Below are 18,748 nucleotides of genomic sequence, written 5' to 3'. Positions count from 1 at the left end.
AGTGTGTAAAGGGGACTTTACAGCGACTTCGTTAGAGACTTCCCTTTCAAAAAACTGCTTTACAACGTCCCCAATGACTAGCTAGGTCATTCTGCAGGTCCGGATCGCTGTTACGTCGTTGGCCAGGTCTGCCTGTTTGACAGCTCACCAGCGACTCACCAGAGACTTTGTAGCGATCCCGGCCAGGTTGGGATCGCTGGTGGGATCGCTAGAAAGTCTCAGTGTGTAAAGGGGCCTTTAGTCTAAGGGTATTTTTTTTAGTGTACGTCTTAAACTGTGGGCATTGGGAATTAATCAAATTGTCTTGGGTAGTGCATTCCAGAGAAACGGCACCATTCGCAAGAAGTCTTGGAGATGGTAGTGGAAGGTTCCGATTATTGATAATGTTAGTCTTAATTCATTAGATGAACGAAGGGCACAGGCAGGGTGATAGACAAAGATGATGAAAGAGATGTAGGGTGGTGCAAAAGTGTGGAAAGCTGTGGCTGCGGGCAACCCATGCAATGATTGGCACAGGGTAGAAGCATCGGTGTAGTGGTTGGAGAGGAATATGATCCTGGGTGCTACCGTATATTCAGGATGGTTTGGAGGGAAGATGGTTTAGTAAGAGGGAGACCAATCAGTAGAGAGTTGAAATTGTCAAGGTGAAAATAGTAATCGCAATAGTAAGAGTTTCTGTAGAGTCAAAAGAAAGAAAATGTCAAATTTTAGAAATGATTTTGATTTGTAGACATGAGTGAGCAAGTGATTAGATGTAGGGAGAGAAGGAAAGATCTCAGTCAAATATAACCTCAAGACAGCAACCGTTCTGCTGGGGAGTAATGGTAGAACTACACATGGAAATGACAATATTGGGTTTATGTAGGTTAGTAGAGGGCGGAAACACAATGAGTTCAATTTTTGACAGATTTAGTTTCAGATAGATGGAGGACATGATGATGGAGACAGCATCCAGATAATCACTGGTATTTTGTAATAATGCAGGGGTGATGTCAGGAGACGATGTGTATAATTGGATGTCATCAGCATAGAGATGGTACTGAAAACCAAATCTGATAGTTTGTCTAATAGGTGAACTATATTCGGAGAAGAGGAGGGGGCCTTGAACTGAACCTTGAGGAACATCAACAGTAAGGGAAAAAGGAGAGGAAAAGTAGATGGCAAAAGATACAGTGTACAGTGAAGGAGCGGTCAGAGAGGTAGCAGGAATACCAAGAGAGAGTGGTGTCCGAATAGTGACCATCATAGATTTATCTGTTAGTAGATTGTCATAGACTTTAGTAAGGACAGTTTCAGTAGAGTTTAAGGAGTGGTAGTCGATTGTAAAGGGCGGAAACTGGATTGTAGAAGGTGAGGTATATGGAATCCAGGAAAACTGGATATAACTTGCCAAGTATAGTTTGCTAGGGGCTCTAGTAAATCCTGTTTTTGAGCCTGGATTTTTCTGGAATAATAGGTAGGTTTGGTAGTGGGGCTTGTCCTTCTCTTCCAGGTCTGACTGTCTCTGTAGACCTTAGAAAGTACAGATGTTGGGCTAATTCATTACTGGGATTAGAAATGAGTGCAGTGTGTGCACTTTAGTTGGGGGAAGAAGAAGGTTTTTGTTCTAGAAACTGTTACTGAGGCCTGCTGGTCTCCATTTGGAGCAAGTGGTGTGACTTGGGAACATAACCTTTTGGCTTCTTTTTCGGGTGGTTAGTAGAAGACCAAGTGTATGGTCAGGGTAGCTAACATCCAGTCATTGCTGGGCTAAGCAGGTATAAATTTGTATTGTGTGCCTGGAAGTAAAGGCTTTACATTTATTTTGTACACCAACAATAAAGAATAGGAGAATCTGTGTCTGAAGTGAACTTCTGTCTCACTGTCTCTGACCATATCTGATCAAATTTTGCTTACTGCTTTAGGCCCCCTTCATACGCACGTGCCTTCGGTACGTGTTAGGTCCGTTTCCTCACGTACCGGAGACACGGGCACACGTAGACCCATTAAAATCAATGGGTCTGCGCACATGTGCGTGTTCTGCCATGGACCATGTGTATGTGTGGAGCATACGTGTGTCCGTGTGCTCCACACGTCAACATGTCCGTTTTTCTCCGGCATCACTGCTGTCACACGGAACGCAAACGGTCCACATGGAGGTGTTCCGTGTGACAGGCGCTGGAGAAAACACACATGTTTGAGAAAAAAAACCCAAATCTTTACTCACAATCTCCTGCCCTCCTGTCTCTGCTGCTGCTGTCACTTGCTTCCGATCGCGGCTCATTATGCTCATTGAATATTCACTTCACTGTGGCCGGAAGCAGCAGCAGCGGGGAGTCGGCAGGACCGGAGACCGAAGATCAGCACCACAGACAGCGACGCCAAGGACAGGTGAGCAGAAAGTTCCTGTTCTCCATGTGTTATCACGGATAACACACGTAGAACACATGTAGGCCATAAACACGGCTCAGGGAGGGCAAAACGCACCTCTGACACGTCCGTGAAAAATGTGCGTGGTTTTTCACGGACGTGTGAAGGAAGCCTTACGCAGCTAATCTTCTTCAGTGCCAAAAATCTTACCATAATGGGGAAGGAAAAGAACATAACCCACAGGACAGCTTTTCTTCCAAGTCTGATTTACAGATCTCACAAGAATTCAACAGATTACGGTATATACCTTTTCAAAAACAAGAATTTGTTGCCTTAATATCAATGGTCAATAAAATGATTATCTGTCAATATTTCTAAACTGTGGGACAACAGTAGTTTACAGAGATATATATAGGTAAATGGTTGTAAATTTGGGCAAAATATACAGAATCTTTCCATCTATTTATTTCCATTGAATTGTTTAGTTCAGCATTTTAGCATTACCTCTCCTGCTTTTAAACACCACCCGTCAGATCCAGCTTGGATATTATGTCAGCAAAATACCGACATGTACTCTATATAGTCTACGCTGCTAAGCCCTCTAAGTTTATCATATTGCAATAGAATTCAATAAGTAAAAGTGAATCCAAAATATTGAAAAAGTACATCAACATTCACCATGCTCCATCAGATTTAGGCTGCTTTCACACATCCGGTTTGAGCCGTGCGTCTCAGTCCGGCTGTGAAACCTATGCAACAGATGCGGTAAAAACACCGCATCCTTTGCATACGTTTTTTACATGCAGCCCATATGTTTTTTGCCACTTGCGGCATGCTACTGAGCATGCGCAGTGGCAAAAACCGCATGCGGCATCCATAGTGATGCATTGGGAAAAGCGCCGCATCGGTAGGATGCGGCGCGATGCGTTTTTTTTTGCCGCACAAAAAAACGTGCCAGGCAACGTTCCATCCAGCCGCCGCATCGGCTAAATCTGCCGCATGCGGCAAAAACTGGACCGAACGCAAGGCCATGCGGCACAATGCGGCACTAATTAAACTCTATGCAGGAAAAACGCAACCGGCAGCAAAAAAAAAACGGTTGCGTTTTTCCTGCAAAGTGCCAGATTGTACCGCATAGCAAAAAACGGAGGTGTAAACTTCAGGTATCTATAGATAAGCAATCGTCCATATAAGCAAGACCATAAGACAAAGACACTTAACATTGACCTTACCTATGACATAAGATAGGATAAGATTCCAGCCTGTAATAAATGCCCAGAGTTCTCCAACCGTGACATATGTGTATAAGTAAGCAGATCCAGTTTTTGGCACCCGGGCTCCAAATTCAGCGTAGCATAGGCCTGCCATTACAGATGCCAATGCTGCAATAAGGAAGGAAATGACAATGCTGGGTCCAGAGTTTGACTTTGCCACTTCTCCGGCAAGAACATAGACTCCAGCTCCAAGAGTGCTTCCAACACCCAGAGCGATGAGGTCCACGGTCGACAGGCAGCGACATAGTTTGGAATCTTCAAGACTGTCTAACGTTACAATCTTCCTTCTTAGTAGACGTCGAGCAACTGATAAAGCTGGTCCACAGGGAACCATGATGGCGTCTTGTGTCTAAACATGGGAAAAATAAGAAACAGTTAATAAAAGGCTGTGTTCACCAATATTAAACATTGAACAGTCATCGCAAATAAAGCTATTTTTTTAGTTAAGCCGGATAAAGTCACAAGTTGTGCGCCTGCAAGGAGAAAAGTGTATTATTTGTTTCTCTACAGTATGTTTGCTACATTTGCATTACACTTGTTTTCTCTACATTTGCTCTACTTTTGCTTAGTAGTCGGGTTACACCGGCAGACTGTGCACTTTACAATCAGTAATAGATTTTTCTGCGCACATAGGCTGACATTGTTCTTGGCAGCACATGTACTATTTTCACAGTACGATGTGCTGCCAAAATAAATAATTTTTTTCAAGCACAAGATATTTTTTTCCCCTAGGAATGCTTATTCACAATAATTGTGCAGTATAAATGCACCATGAAGATCAGCTGATCTTAGAATTGAATAGGTTAATAAATACTGTGCAGCTGACTTTTTGGAGCAGCAGCTTCAGGGAAAAAATGAACTTTTATTCTCCCTGCAACTGCTCTCTTCCAGTCGTCAGGGTGATGCAGGGAGAAATTACAGATCCTTCCAAGTTAGTGATGTCAACTCCTAAAGTTTATTTCAACGGAGGGCCCAATATATTAACGGGATCCTGAAACGCTATTTATTTCCAGATATGTGGTTAATCTACAGGTAAATAGCATTTAAATCCTGCTTTACCAGCTGACTGGAGCAGCGGCAACAAAGAGAAAATTAAGCTAGAAAGCAGACGACTGCTTTCAGTCATCAGGATCTCTTCCTACACAATAAGCATGGCAGTAATCTCGTCCTGGCACTTTGAATGGCATTGTGCTTGGCAGTGTGTGTGTAGAGCACGCTAGTAATCAATCTTCTAAGTTTACAGCCGCCTTCACTGCACTGTGTTTGGTGACCAGGGTCAGACTGGGACAAAAAGCAGCCCTGGCACACAAACCCCACCAGACCACATACTATACCAACCCTCAGCACCGATCTTTTTCTTTTATGTTCTCATGTCCCTCACCACTCTTTAAAGGAGATGTTTGAAGAGCCACATGTGAATGGGGCAGCAGTGCGTATGATCAACCACAGCTACATTTACATGGTGCTCTTCAGAGCTGTGGCTCTCAGGATTGTGGTGGTCGCAACTGTCAGAATCACTGTGAACACAAAGTCATCCCCTATCCAGAAGATACGAGACAAACCCCCAAACTTGGGATAAACAATTTAATCAACATTTAAATACTGACAATCCCAAAGTACAATATTGTCTCTCTGACAACAGAACAATTGAAATTGTGCAGTGTATATATACAGAATAAAGGTCCAGTCACACTAAGGGTACCTTCACACTTAGCGATGCAGCAGCGATCCGACCAGCGATCTGACCTGGTCAGGATCGCTGCTGCATCGCTACATGGTCGCTGGTGAGCTGTCAAACAGGCAGATCTCACCAGCGACCAGTGAACAGCCCCCAGCCAGCAGCGACGTGCAAGCGACGCTGCGCTTGCACGGAGCCGCCGTCTGGAAGCTGCGGAGACTGGTAACTAAGGTAAACATCGGGTATGGTTACCCGATATTTACATTAGTTACCAGCGCACACCGCTTAGCTGTGTGTGCAGGGAGCAGGGAGCCGCGCACACTGAGCGCTGGCTCCTTGCTCTCCTAGCTACAGTACACATCGGGTTAATTAACCCGATGTGTAATGCAGCTACATGTGCAGAGAGCAGGGAGCCGCGCACACTGCTTAGCGATGGCTCCTTGCTCTCCTAGCTGCTGTACACATCGGGTTAATTAATCCGATGTGTACAGCAGCTACATGTGCAGAGAGCCGGAGCCGGCAGCACAGGCAGCGTGAGAGCTGCAGAGGCTGGTAACTAAGGTAAATATCGGGTAACCACCTTGGTTACCCGATGTTTATCTTGGTTACAAGCTTACCTCAGCTGTCAGACGCCGGCTCCTGCTCCCTGCTCGCTTCATTTGTCGCTCTCTCGCTGTCACACACAGCGATCTGTGTGTCACAGTGGGAGAGCGCCTTTGAAGAAAACGAACCAGGGCTGTGTGTAACGAGCAGCGATCTCACAGCAGGGGCCAGATCGCTGCTCATTGTCACACACAGCGAGATCGCTAATGAGGTCACTGCTGCGTCACAAAAAGCGTGACTCAGCAGCGATCTCGGCAGTGAGCTCGCTGTGTGTGAAGCACCCCTAAGCAACTTATCAGCGATCCCAACAACGATAGGGATCGCTGGTAAGTTGCTAGGAGGTTGCTGGTGAGATGTCACACTGCGACGCTCCAGCGATCCCACCAGCAACCTGACCTGGCAGGGATCGCTGGAGCGTCGCTACACAAGTTGCTGGTGAGCTCACCAGCAACCAGTGACCAGCCCCCAGCGCCGCGTGGAAGATTCTGCGCTTGGTAACTAAGGTAAATATCGGGTAACCAACCCGATATTTACCTTGGTTACCACCGCACGGAGCTACACGTGCAGAGAGCAGGGAGCAGCGCACACTGAGCGCTGGCTCCCTGCTCTCCTAGTTACAGCACACATCGGGTTAATTACCCGATGTGTGCTGCAGCTAAATGTGCACAGAGCAGGGAGCAGCGCACAATGCTTAGCGCTGGCTCCTTGCTCTCCTAGTTACAGCACACATCGGGTTAATTAACCCGATGTGTGCTGCAGCTACATGTGCACAGAGCAGGAGCCGGCACTGACAGTGAGAGCGGCGGAGGCTGGTATCAAAGGTAAATATCGGGTAACCAAGGACAGGGCTTCTTGGTTACCCGATGTTTACATTGGTTACCAGCCTCCGCAGAAGCTGGCTCCTGCTGCCTGCACATTTAGTTGTTGCTGTCTCGCTGTCACACACAGCGATCTGTGCTTCACAGCAGGACAGCAACAACTAAAAAATGGCCCAGGACATTCAGCAACAACCAACGACCTCACAGCAGGGGCCAGGTTGTTGCTGGATGTCACACACAGCAACATTGCTAGCAACGTCACAAAAGTTGTTCGTTAGCAGCGATGTTGCTAGCGATGTTGCTTAGTGTGACGGGGCCTTAACACAGGTATTGAAAATTACACTCTGTATACAGGATAGGGGAAGCAGTACTGTGCAGTGTATATATACAGAATAATACAGGTCCTGAGAATACACCCAGTATACAAGACAAGAGAAGTGGTATTGTTCAGTGTATATATACAAAATAATACAGATACTAAAAATTACACCCAGTATACAGGGCAGGAGTGGTACTATGCAGTGTATATATACAAAATAATACAGACACTGAGAAATATATCCTGTATGTGTAGCACCCCTGAACCACTCTGGGCACTACTAGGTACTGCATCCTCACCAGGATGCAGGGCCTACCCCCGGTACCTGGAACACCAGTGCCAGTGACATCTGCACACACCAAAATCCCAGTTTCCACTACACACCAGGGGTAATTGGCTAGTCAGATACCAAAGGGATGGCCACCTAGAGGGCGGAGCCAGTCTAGGGGACTAGACAGCCTGGTGGAGGGGGACTGGGAGCAGTCTAGAGTAGAGAGTGAAGGAGAGAGACGTTCCTAGAGCTGGGTAGTGTAACGGTGACCCGGGGGCACAGGAGAGTGGTCGCCAGGGCAGGTACACCCGAGTACCACTGGGACCAGAGCACCGACGGGGCACAGGGCCCTAGGTCAGGCATCAGCTTCACGCGGCCTGGCAATTACCTACCCAGTGAGGGGACCTTCACGGACCTCACTGACCCACAGATCCAGGGGCACCAGCAGTAAAGAGAGGATCAGGGTTCAGGACACGGACCGACCGTTCAGGGACCACACTGCTCGCTGTACGGACAAGGAGACTGCCAAAAGGACAGTTGGGTCCCCATAGCTTGGAGCTGATTTGGGGCCCAACCACACTGAGGGTGCCAGGGACAGAGCAACCGAGTCATCAAACTGGCACTGGAAATACAGGGAACTGAACCAGCCGTCCAAGGGCCCAACTGTGAGTAAAAAACTGTAAACCCCGGTGTGGCCTCCTTTTTTCGGCGAAAGTATCCACTATACATCCCCCTGGGCTCAGCCCTACCTTCGGAGGGCCTACCACCACAGCTGCTATTACCACCAGCCCTAGGGATAACAAACTCAGCAGGGCAGGTTCCACCATCTTAACCGCAACCCGCAGGTGGCATCATACCAAAGACTTTAATCTCCCCTGTAAATACTCCCCATTAAAAAGCGTCCGCAAGGTCACGGAACCGGGCAACGGCCAGCATTCACCCGTGGCACAGCATCCCCGTAAACATACGGCCCGGGACCGAGTACCCCATAGCCCTGGGCAACACATATGCAGAACAGGAGAAGTGCTACTATGCAGTGTATATACATTGAAATTAGATTTACACCCAACATTTTAGTCCAATGGCTACATTGCCATAATGACGCAATCCCAAGGGGTCAAAACTTTTTAAAGGGATACTTACATAAATACATCACCAGAACCAAGTTTTGAGTATTTGAAGGATTTACAGAGTTTCTGCTCAGTTTCTGCTCCACAAAAAATAAATGGTGTAAAAGCAGGCTAACTTAAACTGATTTTGTAGCAGAAACTGGCCAAATCCTTCTCAATCTCAATTCTTTCTGTTTTGAGGATTTTTAACTTTTAACATAGCCATTAAGCACATTATTGATTGCTATATATGTACAAGATCAGACCTACTGTTAGCACAAGTGTAGCACCAGAACCACCATTACTACATGAATGCAGAACCAGAAACACCATGACTACAGGAGTGCAGGGCTAGAAAAACTGTGGGTGTAATGCGGGCTTTACACAAGACGAGCTATCGTGCGATGCATAGTCGGGGTCACGTTTTTCGTGACGCACATCCGGCATCGTTCACGACGTCGTCTCGTGTGACACCTCCGAGCGACGCAATATCGCTCACAAATCGTGAGTCGTGTACTCGTCGCTCAGTTTTAAAAAATTGTTTCATTAAAATGGCGCCGGTTGTTCATCGTACCCGGGGTAGCACACATTGCTCCGTGTAACACCCCGGGAACGATGAACACAGCTTACCTGCGTCCCGCGGCTCCCGACGGCTATGCAGAAGGAAGGAGGTGGGCGGGATGTTTACGTCCCGCTCATCTCCGCCCCTCCGCTTCTATTGGCCGGCAGCTGTTTGACGTCGCTGTGGCGCCGAACGTCCCTCCCCCTTCAGGAAGTGGATGTTCGCCGCCCACAGCGACGTCACCCAGCAGGTAAGTACGTGTGATGGGGGTTTCACGACTTTGTGCGACACGGGCAGCGATTTACCCGTGACGCACAAACGACGGGGTCAGGTACGATCGGTCGACTCGTGTAAAGCAGGCATAAGAGTGTTGCACTAGAAACAATGTTGGTACATGAGTGCAGTGCCAGAAACACTGTAGGTACATGAATGTAGCACCAGGACGACAATCTGTGCTAGTATTCAGCACCAAGCTTAGTAATCAATCATAATGTCCGGTCAGCCCCATACAGAATTCTATTGTATAACCTCATAAATCCCAGTATTACCAATGGTAAAGAGATACTAAGGCGGGCTTTGCACACTACGACATCGCAGGTGCGATGTCGGTGGGGTCAAATTGAAAATGACGTACTTCCGGCATCGCATGCGACATCGTAGTGTGTAAAGGCTCGATGATACGATTAACGAGCGCAAAAGCGTCGTAATCGTATCATCGGTGCAGCTTCGGCGTAATCCATGATTACGCTGACGCGACGGTCCGATGTTGTTCCTCTTTCCTGCGGCAGCACACATTGCTGTGTGTGAAGCTGCAGGAGTGAGGAACATCTCCTACCGGCGTCACTGCGGCTTCCGTAGGATATGCAGAAGGAAGGAGGTGGGCGGGATGTTTACGTCCCGCTCATCTCCGCCCCTCCGCTCCTATTGGCTGCCTGCCGTGTGACATCGTAGTGACGCCGTACGACCTGCCCCCTTAATAAGGAGGCGGGTCGCCGGCCAGAGAGACGGTCGCAGGACAGGTGAGTCCATGTGAAGCTGCCGTAGCGATAATGTTCGCTACGGCAGTTATCACAAGGATATCACAGTTGCGACGGGGGCGGGGACTATCGCGCTCGGCATCGCAGCATCGGATTGGGATGTCGTAGTGTGCAAAGTGCCCCTAAGAGTTGTTATTAGCCATCATCAGACTGTAGACCACATACAAGAATCACAGTACTAATGAGACACAGGCAATATCACACAAACATGACATTTTCTCTGATTGGAGTCATTTCCATCTATTTTGTCTCCATGTAGCACAGACACCATGAGATTTCATGCACCAAACTTCCATCTCCTGCGTCTTCAGCAGCACATCCCGACATTCTGTCCCTAACAATAAAAGTGTTATACTGCCCCATAAGTACATAAATCTTCCTTGCGTCCCTGAATAAATAACTGCTCCTCAGAGTGCTTCCTACACAAAATATCCCCACACACTGCCCCTCTCCACAATATTCTTCCCCATTACACAAACACACTACACCTCTCCAAAATATACCCCCACACTGCCCTTCTCAATAATATTACCCCCATACTGCTCCTCTCCATAATATTCCCCCCATTCACTCACACTGTACACCTCTCCAAAATATTCCCCCAAACCGCCCCCCTTCTATCTATATTTCCTCTACACTGCCTATCTGCATAAAGTCTAACCCACCCCATTGCCTATAGCTATACTGTGCCTCCTTTCACAATCATCCATTCTGTCCCAAAGTACCCCATTATGCACCCTCATAGTAATACAAGCCTCCTTTCCCCACGGCCCCCCTCATCTAAAATGATTACACATTTAATCTTCAGCTCCTCAATGGAGCCCGACTTGTCCGCTGTCTCTGAATTGCTGGGAGCAGCATGATGACGTCAGCAACATTCTGATGTCATCACATCCCAGCACATTGGCAACGGGGCTGCTCCAGTCCCGGCACTCAAGTGTTCAAATGTATTCTCGTCTGAAAGATGCAAATACATTTGAATATAGGAAGAAGGGAGTGGCATCTCCCGGACAGTTCTGCGGACCGCAACATCATACGCCCACTGGTTTTATGTTGTGGATCCCCGGAGGAGGCTTAAAGGGCTGGAGGCCCACTTTGTACTTTGATTAGGACACCCATCGGGCAATTGCCCAGTTTGGCAAATTGCCAATTTGGACCTGTTGGTGACTGAATACACAGGATACACATGTTTCCTTCTGATTTTTAAAATGTTTCATCCCCAGTTATATTGTGCGTGCAATTTAAAGAAGCACTCCCATCAAAGTTTTTATCCCCTTAAGATATTGCAATCATCAAATTATATCACGCTGTGTATTTACAATTGCTCATTTTGTCCTTCTACCCAGTTAATTCTTTAATTGTTTTTCATTAGGTGTATGACATCACATGATTAAAAACTGATTAGCTGAATCCTGCTAAGTTTTATTTAGAAACATAATTTTCCTTGCATGAGTCATCATCAGAACTACAAATCTAGGTCACTGAAAAAAACTTTGTAGTTTTAATGATAACTCATGCAAGAAAAAGTGAGTTCCTGTTTTTACATTGAGCTTAGCAGGATTTAGTTAGTCACTATTTAATCACTTGGAGTGATTATTATTATTATTTATTATTTTTTATTTATATACCACCATTGATTCCATGGTGCTGTACAAGAGAAGGAGTTACATACAACACAAATATTTTATAGTAAACACATTAACAATGACAGACTGGTACAGAGGGAAGAGGACCCCGCGCTTATGGGCTTACATTCTACAGGGTGATAGGGAAGGAGATAGTTTGAGGTCGAGGCATGAACGAGCACTAAAATGCTCAAGTGCTCATACCAGAATCGAGCAGGTTGAACGCTCAGAGAGGCTTAACTCGAGTACTGAGCATAATGGAAGTCAATGGGAAACTCCTGAATTCTTCCAGAACATTTATCTCTCTCCTCCTCCTCCCTGAGCGGGAAGTCGAGCTTGTCAAGCACCTGCAAGCTCTTGAGCATCCTGAAGCTCAATCGAGTATCAAACAGTGCCGAGCATGCTCATTTATCACTAATCATGGGATGTCATAGACCTAATGGAAAACAGAAGAATTAACTGGGTAGAAGGGCAAAATGAGCAATTGTAAGTACACCGTGCTATATAATATGATGACTGCAATATATTAGGAGGGTAAAAACTTGGATGGGAGTGCTTCTTTAATATTAGCCAGCAGCCTACCTTGCACACTTTTTCCATACAGTACATGCTTGACCTGGTAACTGTTCAGTGATCCTAGGTAGAAAGTTGGCCTCGCATTCATGTGGCTTTCTCCACTGAAGTCTAAGTTAGGACCTGGCTAAGTAGTCTTCATAATGCCATTGGGGAGAACTACTGTAAATTCATGAAAGTCCACTTCTCCTATATGTGTCTGCGATATCAGGAGCATTCATCAACCTTAATCCTGGCCTGGATCAGTGGAAAGCCATATAAAATGTGTCTTTTTTTACTTTAATGATCTATAATTAGTATTGCAGTGATGGGAATACAGAAAATTATATATTTCAAGAATAGAGAAAACAGCAATACATATCAAACATAAAAGCTACCTAAAAACAACAGTACAATATGTGGAGTACTAGTAGGTGTACTGCAAGATGTAAAAGGACACTGAAACAATAAGATAAAAACTTGGAATGTTTGTGTTCAAGGTTTTCCTATATAAATAGTTATTTTGAGATCAGTCACTATTTGGTTCTTCAGCGGACGTCTGACTGTGCACAGTTTGCAAGAGCCGTATACTGTAAGGGTTAGAAAAGCTCTTTCACGAATGTGTTTGCTTGTTCACTTATGGGGGTGGAGGGAAAAAGCGAGCGGTGATTGGGTAGTCACTGACGTGGAGTAAATAGCTGTGACTACAGGATCTATAAATCACGTATGTAGAGGGAATCAAGACAAACGCACTCGGAAATATGGAAAAGAGAAATATGGAGATCCCTGGTGCTGTTACTATTCTGAAATATGAGAACATTTTACTGAAAAAATCACACTAATATTCTACATCAACTTCTGCAGTGTCCATGAAAAAGGAACAGTTCTCTCCTAAATTAATTACGTTTAGGAAGGGTTTTAACGCTTTCACGATCAGGCACACTTTTGTGATTGCACATCAGTTCTTTACTCCCTTTCTTCTAAAGGCTGCTTTACACGGAGCGACATTGCTAGCGATGTCGCTGGTGAAAGCACCCGCCCCCGTCAGTTCTGCGTCATGGGCAAATCGCTGCACGTGGCGCACAACATAGCTCGGACCCGTCACATGGACTTACCTGCCTAGCGACGTCGCTGTGGCCGGCAAACCGCCTCCTTTCTAAGGGGGCGGTTCGTGCGGCGTCACAGCGGCATCATTAAGCGGCTGCCCAATAGAAGCGGAGGGGCAGAGATGAGCGGCCGTAACATCCCGCCCACCTCCTTCCTTCCTCATTGGCAGCGGCCGTAGGTACGATGTTGTTCCTTGTTCCTGCGGTGTTACACATAGCGATGTGTGCTGCCGCAGGAATGACGAACAACATCGTACCTGCAGCAGCAACGATATTTGAGATTAGAACGACGTGTCAACGATCAACGATATGGTGAGTAATTTTGATCATTAACGGTCGTTCCTGCGTTTCACACGCAACGACGTCGCTAACGAGGCCGGATGTGCGTCACGAATTCCGTGACCCCAACGACATCTTGTTAGCGATGTTGTTGCGTGTAAAGCCCCCTTAAGGCCTGTTTGGGAACTTATGTTGTTTGCACGCTGAGTTGTGGTTTTCCATGACAACTTTCTTTTAATATGAAATGAATAGAAAAACGGGGGAAATAATCCAAGTGGCGTGAAATCCTACAAATCCTTATTTTTAGGAGGTTTATTTACAGTGTTCATTGCATGGTAAAAATGACCTGTCATCATACAGTAAAATATGATTATGGCAATATTAAGGTTGGATATTTATTCATTTAAAGAAGCATTCCCAATAATTTTTTTTATTGATTAAATGTGTGTGTATGTGCAAATAATGCAGTGTAAGCGAATTAAAGGGGTGGTTCACTACTTATTTTTCCAAGTCACATTGATATAATGTTGAGAAACAAGGTTATTCTCAAATACCTTGTGTTGCCAATAGAGCCTGTGAGTGACGCTATTGTGGTCCGCTCATCCCCTTCTCGTGATCCCCGGGCTCTGTGAGCTCTGGTATCCAGTGATTGTCATGTCAACTTCCAGTTCACCTGACATCACCACTGTCGGCCCCAGTCTCCGTGAGTGACTGGACTGTGGTTGGAGTTTCACTGCTCATCACAGCTCAACATCGCTCCTGCTTGTGGTGGTCTACAGTGAAGGAGAGCAGGAAGGTGCTAGGCTGTGATGAGCGGTGAAACTCCGCCCACAGCCCAGTCACTCATGAAGGCTGGGGCCGGCCATTGTGATGTCAGCTCAACTGGAGGTTGATGTGACATCACTGGATCCCAGATGTCACGGAGCCTAGGGGTCACATGAAAGGGATGAGCGGACCACAATAGCGCCGCTCACCGGCACTATTGGCAACACAAGATATTTGAGAGAAGCCTTGTTTCTTAACATTATATCAATGTGGCTTGGAAAAATAAGTTGTGAACCATCCCTTTAATATACTCCCCTAGCTCTGCTCTCCGGTTTCCAGCGCCGGTCTGCTCCTACTGTCAGTGACGTCACCCCCTCTGCAGACTATCTGGGTCACGCTGCTTTCTGAGTGACCTGGAAGTTACTTTTACAATGCAAGTTTATGGAGTATCAGAACAAGGCACCGTTGGATTTCACCTAAAATGAGACGTCCTGCTCACACATAGACCATAGAGTGAGGCGGCAGGTCTTATTTGTGGTGACATCACTGAGAAGAGCAGAAGACCAGCGCTGGACACAGAGAGCGGCGGCAGGTGAGTATATTAATACACTCACTCTGCATTACTTACACACATACATTTATTCGATAAAAAAAAGTTAGTAGGAGCGCTTCTTTAAGTGTTAAACAAAAAATCAGAACACTATTTAAAAAAAGATTTTGCTTTTCCATCAATGTCACTCGTCTTATACAGTAATACATCAGTATTGCATTATGTAATGGAAATTAAAAATCTCCTATAAAATCCATCCATAGACTTCATAGGCGTAGAAATATGGGTTCAATGAGGGGCTTCAAGTAGGTCTATGGCTACCATGGCAACCCCTCAGGAATTTGCCATCTGCAGAGTGCCGATGGGCATTGAAACCCACCCACATCCTTGACTGGACCCCTTAAATGCCACTGTCGTGTATAGTGCAGGCTCAGCTCCTGAGCTTCCTCCATGCACCCAATTTAGGACATAACAGTACATACCTATGTCAATCATTATTCTGCTTAAAACCCCTATATCACCAGGTGTGGAGTTCTAGGGAGTACACAGGTAACAGAGGCGTCTAAGCCCTGATATCTGAGAGGGCATAAAGACACCAGTATTTTATATGGCACATGGTAGGTAGGGGCGATGTTACCAGTTTTGTATTGGGATCCAATAGCTTCATGTTACACCTCTGTACAGTACTATATAGATATCAGCCATCTCGTGATATATACAAAAACTTCTGCTTTTCTTAGGATGAAAATGGTTTTCTACTAAGAACATGAGGCCTGTGCCTGAGGGGGCCCCTGTGTGATATTGCATTTAGGGCTCAGGGTAGGGCTGGAGTAAGCCGTTGTTGGTGTAGGACATCTCTTTTATAGGATTTCGGTCATGTGTACTGTACTAGTCCATGACTGGTAAATATTTGGGGCAGTAATATAAAGTAGATCTGGAATGCCATCATAGATGTATGATAGACATTGGTAAATACGCCCCTCATATCACATCTTCAGATGTGGCGTAGTGCGGGAGAAGAGCTGCACATCTACTACACACCCATATAGACCGGCTGATAATTGGGAATGAGTGTTAGAGTGGTCATTCGCTGATTCACCCCAAGAACAAGTAAAGCCCTCATTTCTGAGGTGATTGGATCCGGATATTTCTTGTATAGAACAGATAGAAGATCGTTTACGCTCACGGTTGGCAGGTGTAAGCGCACCCTCACCCTTGGGCACTCTATAAAGCACTCTATTAGATAACAACACGCCTCACATTGTTAACTCTGTGACAAATAGGGTTATAGGAATGGTTGTCCTTCACACTGGATCACCCCCCTGCCAGACTGCTGGAGTTTTTGGAAACAGGGTGTAGCCACATATTTGCTGTTTAGAAGAGTGGGAGTAAGAGGACATTACTTTATTCCCTCTGATTTAACTCTTTAAAAACCTTTTTCAGATGTCTGCACTAAAAAAGTAGGATGCTTCATGTCTTAAAGGGGTTCTTCAACCTGGAAAATTATTTTGGTGTTGTTTCATACCCCACAAATTTGGAGACTGGCAAGTTTCTTTTAACCCCAACCCATTCCCATTGCTTGGGAAGAGAAGGGCAGAATGACCTTTTGGCAACTTTACCCCCACTTGTTTGCTAATGTTGCTGTCATTGAGGAAAGAAGAGCTTTGTACACACCGAGCATAGATATGGTAAGAACATCCATAGCTGGGTCCCCACTTTCATAGGCTGCATTTCTGTACACCCTTGAGGAACGTCTTACGATAGTCACTCAACCTCTAACCTTCATGTCTGTTGTGCTATTCTGCAGCCAGTTTACAGCTATTCCTCACACTAAGGGCGGCTTTGCACACTACGACATCGCAGGTGCGATGTCGGTGGGGTCAAATCGAAAGTGACGCACATCCGGCGTCACTTGCGATGTCGTAGTGTGTAAATTCTAGATGATACGATGAACGAGCGCAAAAGCGTCGTTATCGTATCATCGCTGCAGCCTCCGACATTTCCATAATGCCGGTGCAGCGACAGGTGCGATGTTGTTCCTCGCTCCTGCGGCAGCACACATCCCTGTGTGTGAAGCCGCAGGAGCGAGGAACTTCACCTTACCTGTCGCCGGCTGCAATGAGAAGGACGGAGGTGGGCGGGATGTTTACATCCCGCTCATCTCCGCCCCTCCACTTCAATTGGCCGCCTGCCGTGTGACGTCGCTGTGACGCCGCACGACCCGCCCCCTTAGGAAGGAGGCGGGTCGCCGGCCAGAGGGACGTCGCACGGCAGGTATGTGCTTGTGAAACTGCCGTAGCGATAATAATCGCTACGGCAGCTTTCACTAGATATTGCATGTGCGACGGGGCGGGACTATCGCTGCAGCATCGGTAACACATTGTTACCGATGTCGCAGCGTGCAAAGCCCGCCTAAGCGTCAATGATCAGTCCTCATAAAAAAGTTCACAAGATTAACACAAAGTATTTGGTATATACAGTATAATGGTACGAGGAATATCCAACTCAATAGTGTTATAAAGTACTGTATATCAGAAAGCAATGATTTTATTTTTTTTCCTTATTTATTCTTTTTATTTTCATTATGCTATTTGTAAATCTTGATACTATAACATTATTATTATTATTATTATTATTATTATTATTATTATTATTCAAGTACAAAAATATCTATCCAGAATTGTGGGTAATTAGTTTTTGGCCTAGGAAAAGGATATAATCTCTAAGGATGTGTCCATTAGTCACGCGAATACAGTCAGCCTTTGTGTCATTATTCCATATACAGCTTAGATAATATGTTTCTGCACAGACACATCTGCATCCATTCTCACAGCATATATTACATAGAGTCTGAGGCATTTCTATTCTTGGGGTTGTTAAACAAATGTTAGGGACATTGGTTGGGAAGAAACCACTTATACCCTTATAGACAGTATTTGTATTATATAATATGTCGGTCCAGAGCAGTCTCCGAGCCTAGCAGGTTTGTTGTCGACCTAACTTTCCCATAATTGTATACTGGCCATAGATGTAGCCGGCAGAAAATATATAGAACTCAGAAATGACAATAGCAAAATTGGGCTCCATGACAAAGCCTGTTAATCCATCCCCGCACTTAATGCCCCAACGCCATTACCAACTAATGAACAAGCATAGAATTTCATAAAAGCAAGAGTCACCAATCTCTGGAAAAACGATTCTCTGCTCACAAACTTTAATTTTAGAGTCATATTTACTGTTCTTCTCAACAACATGCACTTTGGCAGCAATATACTGGCTCTGATCCACTGCCTTCTGTAACAGTATTTTTTGAACATGTTATCTGGGAAAGGTCATTGTGCAGGGAGTGGGAGGAGGTACACTGTGACATTATCTAATCTGAATGGTGGATCCTGTGATATCTCCAATATATAGAGGTGTTATTATTCATTGTAATCCTGTCTGTGACGATAATGAGACTGCTCAAAAGTCTTTAGCAAAGCAGCAGCGATCCGACCAGCGATCTGACCTGGTCAGGATCGCTGCTGCATCGCTACATGGTCGCTGGTGAGCTGTCAAACAGGCAGATCTCACCAGCGACCAGTGAACAGCCCCCAGCCAGCAGCGACGTGCAAGCGACGCTGCGCTTGCACGGAGCCGCCGTCTGGAAGCTGCGGAGACTGGTAACTAAGGTAAACATCGGGTATGGTTACCCGATGTTTACATTAGTTACCAGCGCACACCGCTTAGCTGTGTGTGCAGGGAGCAGGGAGCCGCGCACACTGAGCGCTGGCTCCTTGCTCTCCTAGCTACAGTACACATCGGGTTAATTAACCCGATGTGTAATGCAGCTACATGTGCAGAGAGCAGGG

General features: G+C 45.9%; 1 protein-coding gene across 6 annotated transcripts in view; it reads right to left on the bottom strand.

The window, feature by feature from the left end:
• SLC7A2 (solute carrier family 7 member 2) overlaps nt 1-18,748 on the bottom strand; it is a 201,741-nt gene that overhangs the window by 80,253 nt on the left and 102,740 nt on the right. For all 6 annotated transcript variants that reach the window (XM_075347088.1, XM_075347089.1, XM_075347092.1 and 3 more), the window contains exon 2: nt 3,582-3,972. In XM_075347088.1, the coding sequence (XP_075203203.1) occupies nt 3,582-3,957 (376 nt within the window). In that variant the 5' untranslated portion in view covers nt 3,958-3,972. The remainder of the gene's footprint in view (nt 1-3,581; nt 3,973-18,748) is intronic.

Source organism: Anomaloglossus baeobatrachus, chromosome 1 (assembly GCF_048569485.1).
Source record: "Anomaloglossus baeobatrachus isolate aAnoBae1 chromosome 1, aAnoBae1.hap1, whole genome shotgun sequence".
Lineage (NCBI taxonomy): Eukaryota > Metazoa > Chordata > Amphibia > Anura > Aromobatidae > Anomaloglossus > Anomaloglossus baeobatrachus.
The sequence above is the reverse complement of the archived record's forward strand: the minus strand, read 5'-3'. Positions and strand labels throughout refer to the sequence as shown.